Raw genomic sequence first — 13,638 nt, 5'->3', positions numbered from 1 at the left:
TCCTCATAAACGTTGCCTTCAGCATTATCGATGCTGTCCTCAGCATTCCTCATTATTTTCAACGCCATTGGCGCGCGCAACTGGCCCAAAATAACGCGCCTCCATAGAACGCTGCGTCGCGTCCGCGGCAGCCCAGGAGTCCGGTCCTTTCTTTAGATTACTATCTCCCTGCCCGTGCCGATCGCGACGTTTGGCTGGCGTAGATCGTTTCCCCTCCGAGACACCGAGTTCTTTGGTTCGTTCCGTTCGCTCAGGCGCATGTTTCGTTGCCGCGCCGAACGCTGCGTTGCTCGACGCTCACCGCGTGATAGGTGGGCGCTAAGTCCGATGCGGGGCGCATCGTAAGTGATCGCTGTGCCGTAGCGGATTGTCTTATACCCCTTGGCGGGTCGACGGGAACGCTGTCGCGTCCCACTCTTGAAGGCGAAGCTTAAGCGCCCTCCAATTTTTATATTATCAAGGGGTTTTAAGTGAGTCGAGTGCGGCCGTGGTACAACTTTAGAAAAAAGGGCGTTTCCTCCTCCAATGCGGATGCACACGAGCCTCCACCAATCGATGAGCCCTCTAGACTGAGATCACGAGTCGGACGGCCGGTGACCCCCTCGATGGAGAGGTTGGCCGGCCGCGCTTCGAACTGGGCCGATTCGCGTCAATTGTGTGCGTCTGCACCTCGTCAGAGTGCATTCGCAAACTGTTTGTGGTGGTCTCTCATGCCGGTGCACCATTTGTGCCGCGTGCGGTTATTCTGCGCCGTGATCCGGCGACGAAAGATTGCAGCGAGCATCGCTGACGCCACGCTACGCAAACTGGCCAGACTGCAGGCTTGCAGAAAAAAAAAAACGTGAGAAGGAACGAAAAAAAAAACTTATCACATTCTTGAAAATAAGTTTGTGAAAACATAAAACCAAAAAATATATAACTCATATGCTATTTAGGAGCACGAAGATTTATTTAAAATGATGGAGGAAGCATTTTTGTACCTTTCCTGCCTCCCTTTTTTTCTAAAGTTGCACCCGACTATATTCACCTAAGGAAGACGAGTGTTTTAAAAGCGGAGAGCTTCGGTGCAGTGAGTGTGTCCTGACGTGTCCTGACGTGTGCTGACATTTGTGTGGTCATACATGTACAAGGTCAGACATTTAAAGTGCTCCTACATGGAGGGAGCTTCCATATCTGGAGCCAGTGTAAATGTTGTAAAATAAACCGTATTCTTTTGCTCCTACTCTCAGACGTACTGATCCCTGTGCCTGGAGGATTCCTGGCCTAAACGCTGCCCCGAGCCGCAACACCCGGCAGGTAATTCTTGTCGTAATTTTAGTTACATCGTCGTCTTCGTTAGCGAAACGACGTCATCAGGCCGCCTCTTCATCCTCAACTTCGTCTTTACCATATGTGGAAACAAAAAAAAAAAGATGGAGAGAAACACCGTGGATCGACCGGCAACGTGCCCTCGTTAATTGGTCACGTTAGCTGCTGCGTATTGTTACGTTTCGCCTATGACGCGCGGTGTAGCCAGCGCGGATTCAACGGACGCCGGGGCTTCGTTCAAAGCGGCGGACATTTTGGCCCGTTCGGAGCGTCCGCGACGCATCCCCGCCGAGCGCGTCCCGGCATGTTTCAGTGCCACGTGTCTTCGTGTGTGTGTGTGTGTGTGTGTGTGTGTGTGCCCACGCTTGTCAAAGCGCGGCAGCCGGGGAGAGGAGCTCCCCCAGTGTGAAGCGAGGAGGTCTGACCGGCGCCGGCCCGGCTGATGCGTCACCTCCTTGTACCAACGTGTCTCTCAGTCCGTCCGTCGCCGCTGTCACGTGGTGTCGTCCCGTGACCTTCCTTCTTGCCCGCGACGCCAAGAGTATAAGAGCGGCTGCCCCCGGACGCAAGGAGAGAGGCTCCGATTTCTTCTGTTGAGTAACGTGCTCTCCCGTCTCTCTACTTCGGTCGACCTGACCGCCCGCTCTTTGCGATGCTAGAATAAACAAGTTGTTCTGTTAGCAGTCGCCTCATGCTTTGCTGGGACCTTCGGATGCTTCCAGTGTGCCCCAGGCCGCCAGGCCAACGCTACCCTTGGGGCTTGCGACCCATTTGCAACAACGGGCGCCAACGGTCCGGTTGCAACAACGGGTGTCAGCACTGAGGTTCCAACAGCTGATGGCAGCGCTGAGATTCCAATAGCCGGTGCCATCAGTGCGGTTCAAACAGTATTGACGCGGTTCTAGAGTGGGATAGTTTATGCGTTTTTTTTTCGGGGGGTGGGGTGGGGCGTATCTACTCTGTTAATACTTTTCACCCTATGAATATCAGGTACGTCAGCGCGGAAGCCCCTTCACTGTGTCTGATCACGAAGAATAAACATCGTCACGTTTATGCAAACAGGTGATATTCTATTGATCCTGGAAGAGAGGTGTGGACATAACTTTGATCCATATGCATGTAATATCGACCGCCTACACTCGAGAGCGCCCGCACGTTTCGAGCGCGGCTTGCGGGATATTTCGCCAAGTTTCTCGTCTTAACATCTGGCTGCAAGAAGGCAGCCAGACGCCCAAGTCGCCAGCACCAAAGGCGGAACCAACGTGCAAAATGATACGTGAGCCGACGCGGCGTTGCCCCCCCTGCGAACATTCTTTATCTTGGCGCCCAGGAGAGGCGTTGAGTTTTTCTGCTTGATATGACCGTCGTGTGCGCTGGATGAAACTCCGTCTCGGAACACAGTTCGCGCTCACGAGTTTGCTCGCTGAGCCACGTTGAAGTTGCACGGCTCACGCGTAAGCATGAGGCTTACATTGTTCGTCGCCGTAGCAGCCGGATTTTGCATCGGATCGGCCCGTTTACTCGAAGATGAAAACAATGAACAAAGCGAACAGAGTGAGTGGCCATCTCTCTTTCCTTGCAGCGAGTGCCTGTTTAAGCCGCAGTGAATGTCATTTTCATTGGGCCGTAAATAACTCCTTAAGTTTAATCTAACGTGAGGCTTTCGAAAAAGACAGTCAAGTGCAAAAATGTCGCCGCGATTTTTACCTGCGCTCTTTTTTCTTCTCTTGCACTGATAAAACGCAATTAATATATGCTCGCTCATATACTTCCCTGTATAGCAAGGATAACTATGTAATCGGACTCCAACGGTACGCGCATAGCATCCCTGCAAAATAAGACGCTAATATTATCGCCATTTGTTTGTCAGGACCCATCTAAAAGAATGCTAAATATCCTCACTAATCTGCTAAATATTTTGCACATTACCTAAAGATCCACTAACAAATTAACCAGCAATGTGGTGAAAAATAACTGAGTATACTGGCTTGGGCGAGTTGGCAGCCTTTCATGACGTCTGGCTTTTGCGAATATATAGGGGTCGCCGACGAGTGACTAGACAGCCAGCCACAAGTGCAAACTTTCAACAGACTATTTACTGACGAGCAGGGTGAACTTGAACGCACAGACGAGGTATACGACGTTCATCCGGTTGAATTGGATTTATTCTGCAGCAAAGCTGCGAGGACTACTACGTAAAGAAAAAACAAAACTGCAGGTTGCAGCTTGAGGGGAGCCTGGCCACATCATGCTCAGGGAAGCTTCGTAGTGGTTGACACCGAAAGCGCGCGTTTTAGATAACGCTGTTAACAAAAAAAAGATACAAGGAAAAGAAAACATACTGAAAGACACAGAAGTCACGATCAGTTAACACAGCCAAATTATCATGGAGATATTTCACAAGCTTCTTGAAGCAGCTATGATAGTGGTGAAACCCGCCGTCATAGCGTAGTGACTTCGGTGTTGCGCGGCTAAGCCCATGGGCGCGGGATCGAATTCCGGCCGCGGCAGCCGCATTTTCACGGGGGTCAGAAATGCATGAACGCCCGTGTGCCATGCACTGGGTGCACGTTAAAGACGACCAAGTGGCCAAAATCAATCCTAAGTCCCCCTCTACCACGCGCCTCATAATTATATCGTGCTTTTGGCCCGTAACACCCCAGAATTTAATTTTAATGATATCTGTGAAACAAAAGAGAACAGGAATATGGCGAGATGACATATTCATTTTTAAATTTGGAGTAGATCGCAGGTTATACGTGTCCTTACGGATTTCAATCTTTAAAGCATGCAATAATCTATACTCAAATAGTGAAGTTAGTTTTACTACACTGTATTTTCAGAACACGTTGTAGGTATGGTCGAATGGCCCCAATATCATTCTTCTTAATATCTTAATAGTCCTGAGTTATTAGAATACTTTGTGAAGTACTATAATATGTGGCTAATTGGTTCAGTTCAATGATGAAAATCTGAAATTCATTTTAGTGTATAAAGTCGAAAGGTTGTACACCTCACTCAGAAACACCCAATCGTTCTTGTACACGACACAAAAAAGTGACTGATTCAAATTACAATTACTTCTCTTAAAAATGTAATTTATTACAGTAACCAATTACTGCCCCGCAAAAGTAAGTTACCAACTACTAAATAGGAATCGATTACATTAACGTTACTTTCATCCCTACTTTTATTAACATTACACACATATGGTAAATAGAATGAACTGGCCTAGCTTTTTTATTGTGTCCTCTGCAGCCGTTCACACGTTGTTTATTTTCACGAACAATAGCTTTTCAAAATTTTATTCGGTAATGGTGAGGCTTATACATTGCTGAATAGCGGCCATGTCCTCTGCTATACAGGTCTCCCAGATAAGAAGCTATACGGTGTGGGATTCCTAATCCATAAGGACATGCATAGCGGGCAACATTGACGAATTTTACAGCATTAATGAAATGGTAGCAGTAGTCGTAATCAAACTTGGTAAGAGGTAAAGATTAAAGGTAGCACAAGCCTACGCTCCAACATCCAGCCACGATGATTAGGAAGTAGATGAGGTTTATGAAGATATTGAATTAGCTATGACAAAAGTACAAACTCAGTATACTGTAGAGATGGGCGACTTCAATGCAAAAGTAGGGGATAAGTAGGCTGGTGAACAAGCCATTGGCAACTATGGCGTCGATTCTAGGAACGCCAGAGGAGAGATGCTGGTAGAATTCACAGAAAGAAATAAGCTTCGAATAATGAATACCCTTTTCAGGAAGCGTAGCAACAGAAAGTGGACCTGGAGAAGCCCTATTGGCGAAACAAAAAAATGATATTGATTTTATACTTTCTGCCGATCCCATTGTAGTGCAGGTTGTAGAAGTGATATGTAGGATAAAGTGCAGTGATAATAGGCTAGCGAGGGCTAGGATTCATCTCAATTTGAAGAGAGAAAGAGCAAAACTGGTCAAGAAGAAACAGGTCAACCTAGAGGCACCAATGGTAAAAGCAGACGAATTCAGGCTGGTACTTGCAAACAAATATGCAGCCTTAGAGCAGAGAGATGAAGATGACATAGAGGTAATGAATGAAACCGTAACTAGGCTGGCTTCAGAGGCAGCAATTGAAGTGGGAGTAACAAAATACCTAATAAAGAAACGACAAAGTATGAAAGTGTCCAACTGAAGAGATAAGATAAAATTCGGGGTACTGTCAAAACTGATCAACAAGGCGAAAATAAGTGATATTCGAAGCCACAACGCGAGAAAGACTGAAGAAGCAGTAAAAAAATAGACGCAGCCTGAAATCAGGGAGAAGGAAACTTGGCATAGGAGAAACCAAGTTGTACGCACTGAAAGATAAGCAGGGTAATATCATCAGCAATCCAGCAATCTCGAAGGTGTTGTCACGTGGTAGTGACGGTTCTTGAAGGTATTTTCACGTCGTAGTGATAGTTACCTTAATTATACGCAAGAAAAGTAGAAATAAACCTATAAAAAAAGGGGTCAGGCAGGGAGACACAATCTCTCCAATGCTATTCACCGCGTGCTTGGAAGAAGTATTCAAGCTATTAACCTAGGAAGGCTTAGGAGTAAGGATCAACGGCAAATATCTCAGTCACCTTTGATTTACGGATGACATTGTTCTATTGAGCAACACTGCAGACGAGTTGCAAGAAATGATAGAGGACCTTAACAGAGAGAGTGTAAGAGTAGAGTTGAAGATTAATATGCAGAAGATACAAGATAATCATGAATAGCCGGGCAAGAAAACAAGAATTTAGGATCGCCAGTCAGCCTCTAGAATCGGTGAAGGAGTACATTTACCTAGGTCAATTAATCAGAGGAAACCCTGATCATGAGAAGGAAATTCATAGAAGAATAAAAATGGGTTGGGTCGCATGCGGCATACATTTGTCAGCTCCTGACTGGAGGCCTGCCATTATCATTGAAAAAGAAGGTGTACAATCAGAGCATTTTACCGGTGCTGATATATGTGATAGGCTTGGAGATTGAGAAAGAAGCTTGAGACCAAGTTAAGGACCGCACAAAGAGCTATGGAACGATGAATGCTAGGCATAACGTTAAGAGACAGAAAGACAGCGGTTTGGATCAGAGAGCAAACGCGTATAGCCGATATTCTAATTGACATTAAGAGAGAAAAATGGACCTGGGTAGGTCATGTAATGACTAGGTTAGATAACCGTTGGACCACTAGGGCTACAGAATGGGTACCAAGAGAAGGTAACACAGTCGAGGAAGGCAGAAGACCAGGTGGAGCGATGAAATGAGGAAATTCGCGGGGGAAGTTGGAATCGCTTGTCGCAGGACAGGGGTAATTAGAGATCGCAGGGAGAGGCCTTCGTCCTGCAGTGGGCATAATATGGGCTGATTATTATTATTATTATTATTATTATTATTATTATTATTATTATTATTATTATTATTATTATTATTATTATTATTATTATTATTATTATTATTATTATTATTATTATTATTATTATTCCCTTGTTTTTTGTGAGGGCAGCAGCAGCGACACTGGAAACTCGCTTGATGCGCGCGCTGGAGAGGAAGGCAGTGCAGCAACGTGCGAATGGCTTGTTCACAAGAATGTGGCCACTCAATGCCGCGATGCTTCCGTCTGGATTATTTACAAAGTGCATCGATTAATTGTTGCTGGGGCAAGGGGAAGGCGTTCCCTACATAATCCCAGCGAAAGACTGTCAAACAGGTAACATCAAACGGGTAGGAACATAAACGGTTTAACGGCCCACAATTTCAGCCTGATTCAGCGAAATCGTACACTACTCTGAATTCAAACGAAGGAGACTTCTCTCAAGCGAGGAAGAATTGAGCAGCAGCTTTTACCGCCTGTGAAGGCCACCTATAGTGCTTCCACTAAAGAGTGAAGAGAAATTTATTAGAGAAAAGCTCAGAAATCAAACTTCCAAGCAAAGTGTTGCAAATCTTCAAGTCTGTCATGTTCGGGTGATCAAGGTGCAGCTGCCGGACGCTAATTGTGCGTAGGAGGCAAGTCATGCACATGATTAGATATTAGGGGGACTGGGCTTTGCCAAGCTGTTGCTATAGCGGCTTTTACAGGACTCCCCCTTTCTCTACTGGAGATGAAATAGAAATTGATAAAAAGGTCGTCATCCCTTTGGACTCTGTCATTTGACTCTGTCAGTATTTTTACACAAGGCTCGTCTACAGTCTGTTTCCGTAATGCCTCCATGACTACTGAGGTTTCGACTGAATCAAATGCTTTTTTGTAATCAATGAAAGCTACGTATAAGGGTTGCTTATATTCCGCACATTTCTCTATCGACTGATTGATATTGTGAATATGGTCTATTGTTGAGTAGCCTTTACAGAATCCTGCTTGGCTCTTTGGTTGACAGAAGTCTAAGGTGTTCCTGATTCTATTTGCGATTACCTTTACCTTACCGTCCTTACTGTCCTTACTGCGCTTACCTTACTGTCCGTTGGCTATACTTTGTAGGTAACGGACGATAATCGGTCTATAATTTTTCAAGTCTTTGGCGTCCCCTTTCTTATGGATTAGGATTATGTTAGCGTTCTTCCAAGATTCCGGTACGCTGGAGGTAATGAGGCATTGTGTATACAGGGTGGCCAGTTTTTCTAGAACAATGTGCCCGCCATCCTTCAACAAATCTGCTGTTACTTGATTCTCCACAGCTGCCTTCCCCCTTTGCATAGCTCCCAAGGAGTTCTTTACTTCTTCCGGCGTTACTTGTGGGATTTAAAATTCCTCTAGATTATTCTCTCTCACATTATCGTCGTGGGTGCCATTGGTACTGTATAAATCTCTATAGAACTGCTCAGCCATTTGAACTATCTCATCCATATTAGTAATGATATTGCCGGTTTTGTCTCTTAACGCATACATCTGATTCTTGCCTATTCCTAGTTTCTTCTTCACTGCTTTTAGGCTTGCTCCGTTCCTGAGAACATGTTGAATTCTATCCATATTATAGTTCCTCATGTGAGCTGTCTTACGCTTGTTGATTAACTTAGAAAGTTCTGCCAGTTCTATTCCTGCTGTAGGGTTAGAGGCTTTCATACATTGGCGTTTCTTGATCAGATCTTTCGCCTCCCGCGATAGCTTACTGCGTATCCTGTCTAATGGAGTTACCACCGACTTCCATTGCACACTCCTTAATGATGGCCACAAGATTGTCGTTCATTGCTTGAACACTAAGGTCCTCTTCCTGAGTGAAAGCCGAATACTGTTCTGTAGCTTGATCTGGAATTCCTCTATTTTCCCTCTTACCACTAACTCATTATTCGGCTTCTTATGTACCTGTTTCTTCCGTTCCCTCCTCAGGTCTAGGCTAATTCGAGTTCTTACCATCCTATGGTCACTGCAGCGCACTTTGCCGAGCACGTCTACATCTTGTATAATGCCAGGGTTGGCGCAGAGTATGAGGTATATTTCATTTCTAGTCTCGCCGTTCGGGCTCCTCCACGTCCACTTTCGGCTATCCCGCTTGCGGAAGAAGGTATTCATTATACCCATATTATTCTGTTCCGCAAACTCTACTAATAACTCTCCCCTGCTATTCCTAGTGTCTATGCCATATTGCCCCAGTGACTTCTCTCCAGCCTGCTTCTTGACTAGCCTGGTATTGAAGTCGCCGATCAGTACAGTGTATATTGTTCTAACGCGATAGCGTTAAGGAGCTCGTGTCGCAGAAAAGCCGTCGTCGTCGGCGTCCGCGGCGTTGGCCGCGAGCAATAAATCACAGCAGGCACTTCATAAATAAAAAGCGAATTCCAAGATGGGCTGGGTAGGAATCGAACCAGGGTCTCCGGAGTGTGAGACGGAGACGCTACCACTCAGCCACGAGTTCGATGCTTGAAAGCGGTACAAAAGCGCTTCTAGTGAATGCGGTGTTGCCTTAGAAACGTGCCATAGAAAGTTGTACTGCGGTGTATATCGGTAATTATGAGCATGTAACTTACAGAAGTCGCAGTTACACGAGTCGCGAAGTACGTTTCCCCTACATTTCTTCTGCGCTTACCGCACACGCAGAGCCATCTTGCGGCAAACACAGAAGACCCCCTCCTCTCAATGTATGGTGCTGCGCCGACAGCTGGCGCGCCACGCGCACATTTGGGCTGTGCGCGGACCGGTGCCAGGCGCGTCGCGGCCCCGACTCACTCTCCCCTGACGACGCTTCCCCGTGCTCCCACACGGGTTGCAGAATCAAGCGCCGTTCCTTTCTATAGATTACTATCTATCTATCTCTCTGCCCGTGCCGATCACGACGTTTGGCTGGCGTAGATCGTTTCCCCCTCCGAGTCAACGAGTTCTTTGGTTCGTTCCGTTTGCTCAGGCGCCCGTTTCGTTGCCGCGCCGAACGCTGCGTTGCTCGACGCTCACCCCGTGATAGTTGGGCGCCAAGTCCGATACGGGGCGCCTCGTAAGTGATTGCTGCGCCGTAGCGCATTGTCTTACACCCCTTGGCGGGTCGACGGGAACGCTGTCGCGTTCCACTCTTGAAGGAGAAGATTAAGCGTCCTCCAATTTTTAACTTTACTTATTGCCGATTCCATGTCTTCATAGAAGCTTTCGACTTCCTGGTCATCATGACTCGATGTAGGGGCGTAGACTTGTACGACCTTCAATTTGTACCTCTTATTAAGTCTCATAACAAGGCTTGCCACCCTCTCGTTAATGCTATAGAATTCATGTATGTTACCAGCTGTAGCCTTATTACTCAGGAATCCGACTCCTAGTTCTCGTTTCTCCGCTAAGCCCCGGTAGCACAGGACGTGCCCGCTTCTTAGCACTGTATATGCTTCTTTTGTCCTCTTAACCTAACCTCACTAAGCCCTATTATATCCCATTTACTACCCTGTAATTCGTCCAATAACACTGCTATAGACTACCCTCACTGGATAACGTGCTAACGTTAAACGTCGCCAGGTTTAGATTCCAATTGCGGCCTGTCCGGAATGAGGGATTCTTAGCACCCTCTGCTGCGTCACAGGTCTGACCGCCGCCGTGGTAAGTTGCTTCGCGGCTGCTGGGGACTGAGGGCCGGGGTTTGATTGTTGTATTATATACAAGATATAGGTTGTGGCCAAGTACTGCACCAGGGTGGCCAATCATGCTCTGGTGAGAGAGTGCGTTACTGGTTCTGGTCACCGGGATCAGGCCGCACTCCAGGCCTGTTTATGCAATTTTATCAACACGCGGATTTTTTTTTATCCGTGGAAAATTGCATGGCACCGGGATTCGAACCATGGTCTCTTGTACGCGAGGTGGATACTCTACCTCTTCGCCACCGCAGGAGTTGTACGCCTCATTTAACCTACAGTGGTGCCTTCTTCGACCAGTCAAGGTCAACCAATCTGAGCTCGGTTAAACCGCACAGATGGGACTCAACTGGAGAAACCTGGTAGTTTATGACCTGCACATGAGTGGCCGTAAATAATAGAGGAGAAAAAAAGTTTTTTTTTTTACAAGTGTTTCGGGTCCCCGTACTCTGTAGTTCCCACCAAATTTAAGTACCCGAAGCTGCGTCGCCTGTCAGAGCTTGTTCCGTCAAAAATGTAACTTGTTACATGTAACTACTTACTGAAAAGAAAAGCAATTTGATTACAGTGAACGTTACCGCGTAAACAGGGTAACCGTTAAGGAGCAAAATTGCCAACAGGTGTAATTGATTATGGATAATTAATTATATGTAATTCGTTACGTGCAAGTTGGCACCTGAAGTAGTGGGCGCCATGTCGTTACGTTTAACATAATTTTTTTTCTGGGTTCTGACGAGCGCTCACCAAATACATCTTAAAGAAACTGACATCACTGTACGTTTACGCGTCTGAATGGCCGCACTTTCAATCGTGTTTCGAAATAACGGAGGCCGCATGCCCGGCGAAATAATAATAATAATAACAAACGATCAGTCCCGGCGTTTGGCATAAAGCACGCGTAGTCACGTCGGCATCGTCGCTGTGGAAATGTAAATCCATCATCGTACTAAATAATAACAGATAGGTCGTCGCTGAACGCGAATCGAAAGCTCAGTTTAATAATTTTCAAATACGTTTTTGCAACACGGGAAAGCGCGCTTCGTTCGTTCAAAACCCGATTGAAATAGCTGCAATCCAAACACGCAAGCATGGACTGTATATACAGGCCATTTTGTCCGCATATTTCGTGGGCTTTCTGTAGAGCCTATAGGCGAAAAAAAGACGTGCAAAAGTTTACGTCATTGAATGAACTCCATTAGGTGTTTCTCAGCACATTCCACAGATTCGCAAATATTACGCATTCCCTAAAATGAATGTTTAAATAATTGCATAACTGAATTTTAATAATGAGCTAAATATAATCGCACTTTAACAAATACTGCTAGTAACTCGGGAAGAAGTACGAATAATATGCCTTGGGTGCCTTGATGCCGCCTTAGATGCACCACTTTCTTTTTTTAATTATTTGTTGCAGTTACGGCAAACATGCAGTATATGAGCAGAAGGCAGAATTTCTGCGTCAGCTGTAATTTGGAAAAAGACGCCGGAAATTTTCAAGCTTTGTCGAATTACGAAAATTGTCATTTTGTCAGCACTTCTGAAAGTCCAAGTTAGATATGCGCAATATTTTAAGCAAAGTGCCATCTTCCTGTTATGTAGAGAAATGGCTTGACGGTAATACGAAGACACATTTTATGATTATGTGGAATTCACCGGCAAGAAAATTTTCACATTGCAGCAAATCCTTCGTAACAAACCGAGACAATATTTCACTGAGTTCGATTGGAAATGATATACGTATAGAAAGAGTTTTCTATGCACAATACGCCACCCCACTTCTCCTTATAACAGCTACGGTGAGAGTTGGGTCATTAACACTCCTGGAGTCGCTGAGCTGATCCACTCCATTTCTCTAATTACAAAAGTAAATGAAACGCTTTCTTCATAATCGCTCGCTACTTGCGCTTGTGTGCTTAGTGAGAAAAATATATTTTTGAAATCTTGGCAATGTTCCAAGTACGTTATGTGCTGTTTTTTTTTAGAGCGCAGCTCTTTGGCGTCCGTTCCTGGGTTTCGCGTCGTCGTCGGCGTCGTCGTTGTCGGCGTTGTCGTCGGCCTCGTAACCAGCTCGCCGACGAATCTGCTCCGCCGCCGCCACGCATGCGCGCTGTCGGCTCTCCGGGCGAGGGAGGATGATGGAAGGGAGGAGGAGAGACTGTGGAGGAGGGCTGGCTACACAAATGGCTCTTTGGCGTCCGTTCCTGGGTTTCGCGTCGTCGTCGGCCTCGTAACCAGCTCGCCGACGAATCTGCTCCGCCGCCGCGCATGCGCGCTGTCGGCTCTCCGGGCGAGGGAGGATGATGGAAGGGAGGAGGAGAGACTGTGGAGGAGGGCTGGCTACACAAATGGCTCTTTGGCGTCCGTTCCTGGGTTTCGCGTCGTCGTCGGCGTTGTCGTCGGCCTCGTAACCCGCTCCGCCCCCCTTTCATCCCCCCAGTGCTAGCAGCGACCGACTGATACCGCTTTCGTGAGTCCGCTACCGCACTCACGAAAGACGTCGTGCACTTCCTGCAACTCGCATTAACCGTCCATCGATCCACACCGATGTTAGTAGTGGGGGACTTTAATGTTGACATAAAGACAAACAGCAATTTCCTAACACTTATGCGGGAGAACATCCCGTTCCTCTCGCTCGTAACGCGTCCCACGGCTGTGACAACCTCGCGAGGCATTTGTATAGATCTCGTCTTTGAGAATCAAGCATTGGTGTACCAAGTCGAACATATATCAGTCGATTTCTCCGACCAAAAAGCTTCCTTCATTACTGTCAAGAACTGTTAGTGGAGTCTTTGTTAAAGGAATACGTGTGAAAAATAAAAAAAAATTCTGTGATAGCGCATACATGTGTTGCTCGATTTCTTTGCCTCAATCTATCGAAAAGGTGAAACAGCTTATTTGCTGCGCTCAAATTTCGCATTAGGAAGTAACGTAATCGTCGGTAATTTTTTCACAAAAGAACAAACATGCTTTGTGGCTGTTACCTATGCGTCGTGTGGTTGTCTCTAATCTCTGTAATAGCTACTATCTTTAAAAGAAGGCTTTTCGAAATTTTGATTTTGGCAGAAATCCCCCTGCTAAGTCGTGAACAATTTAGCATTGTCTCTTAAAGTAAGCACTTCGCAATCACTTAGACAGTAGCGCACATGCCTGTTCCTATAGTAGAGCGCATTCCTTGTCAAAACAGTACCCGCATTTTAGAAACCTTATTTCACTGGCACTAATACAGGATCAGTACTTTACTTTTCCTGGAAGTCTTCTAAGTCTATACCTG

The 13,638-nt window shown here is 46.2% G+C and overlaps 1 protein-coding gene across 1 annotated transcript in view; it reads left to right on the top strand.

The window, feature by feature from the left end:
* The first annotated feature begins 2,624 nt into the window (after positions 1-2,624).
* LOC139061122 (locomotion-related protein Hikaru genki-like) overlaps positions 2,625-13,638 on the top strand; it is a 128,413-nt gene continuing 117,399 nt past the window's right edge. The window contains exon 1 of the mRNA XM_070540700.1: positions 2,625-2,862. Coding sequence (XP_070396801.1) covers positions 2,769-2,862 — 94 coding nt within the window. The 5' untranslated portion in view covers positions 2,625-2,768. The remainder of the gene's footprint in view (positions 2,863-13,638) is intronic.

The sequence above is a fragment of the Dermacentor albipictus genome, chromosome 1 (genome assembly GCF_038994185.2).
Source record: "Dermacentor albipictus isolate Rhodes 1998 colony chromosome 1, USDA_Dalb.pri_finalv2, whole genome shotgun sequence".
In the NCBI taxonomy this organism is placed as follows: Eukaryota; Metazoa; Arthropoda; class Arachnida; order Ixodida; family Ixodidae; genus Dermacentor; species Dermacentor albipictus.
The sequence above is the reverse complement of the archived record's forward strand: the minus strand, read 5'-3'. Positions and strand labels throughout refer to the sequence as shown.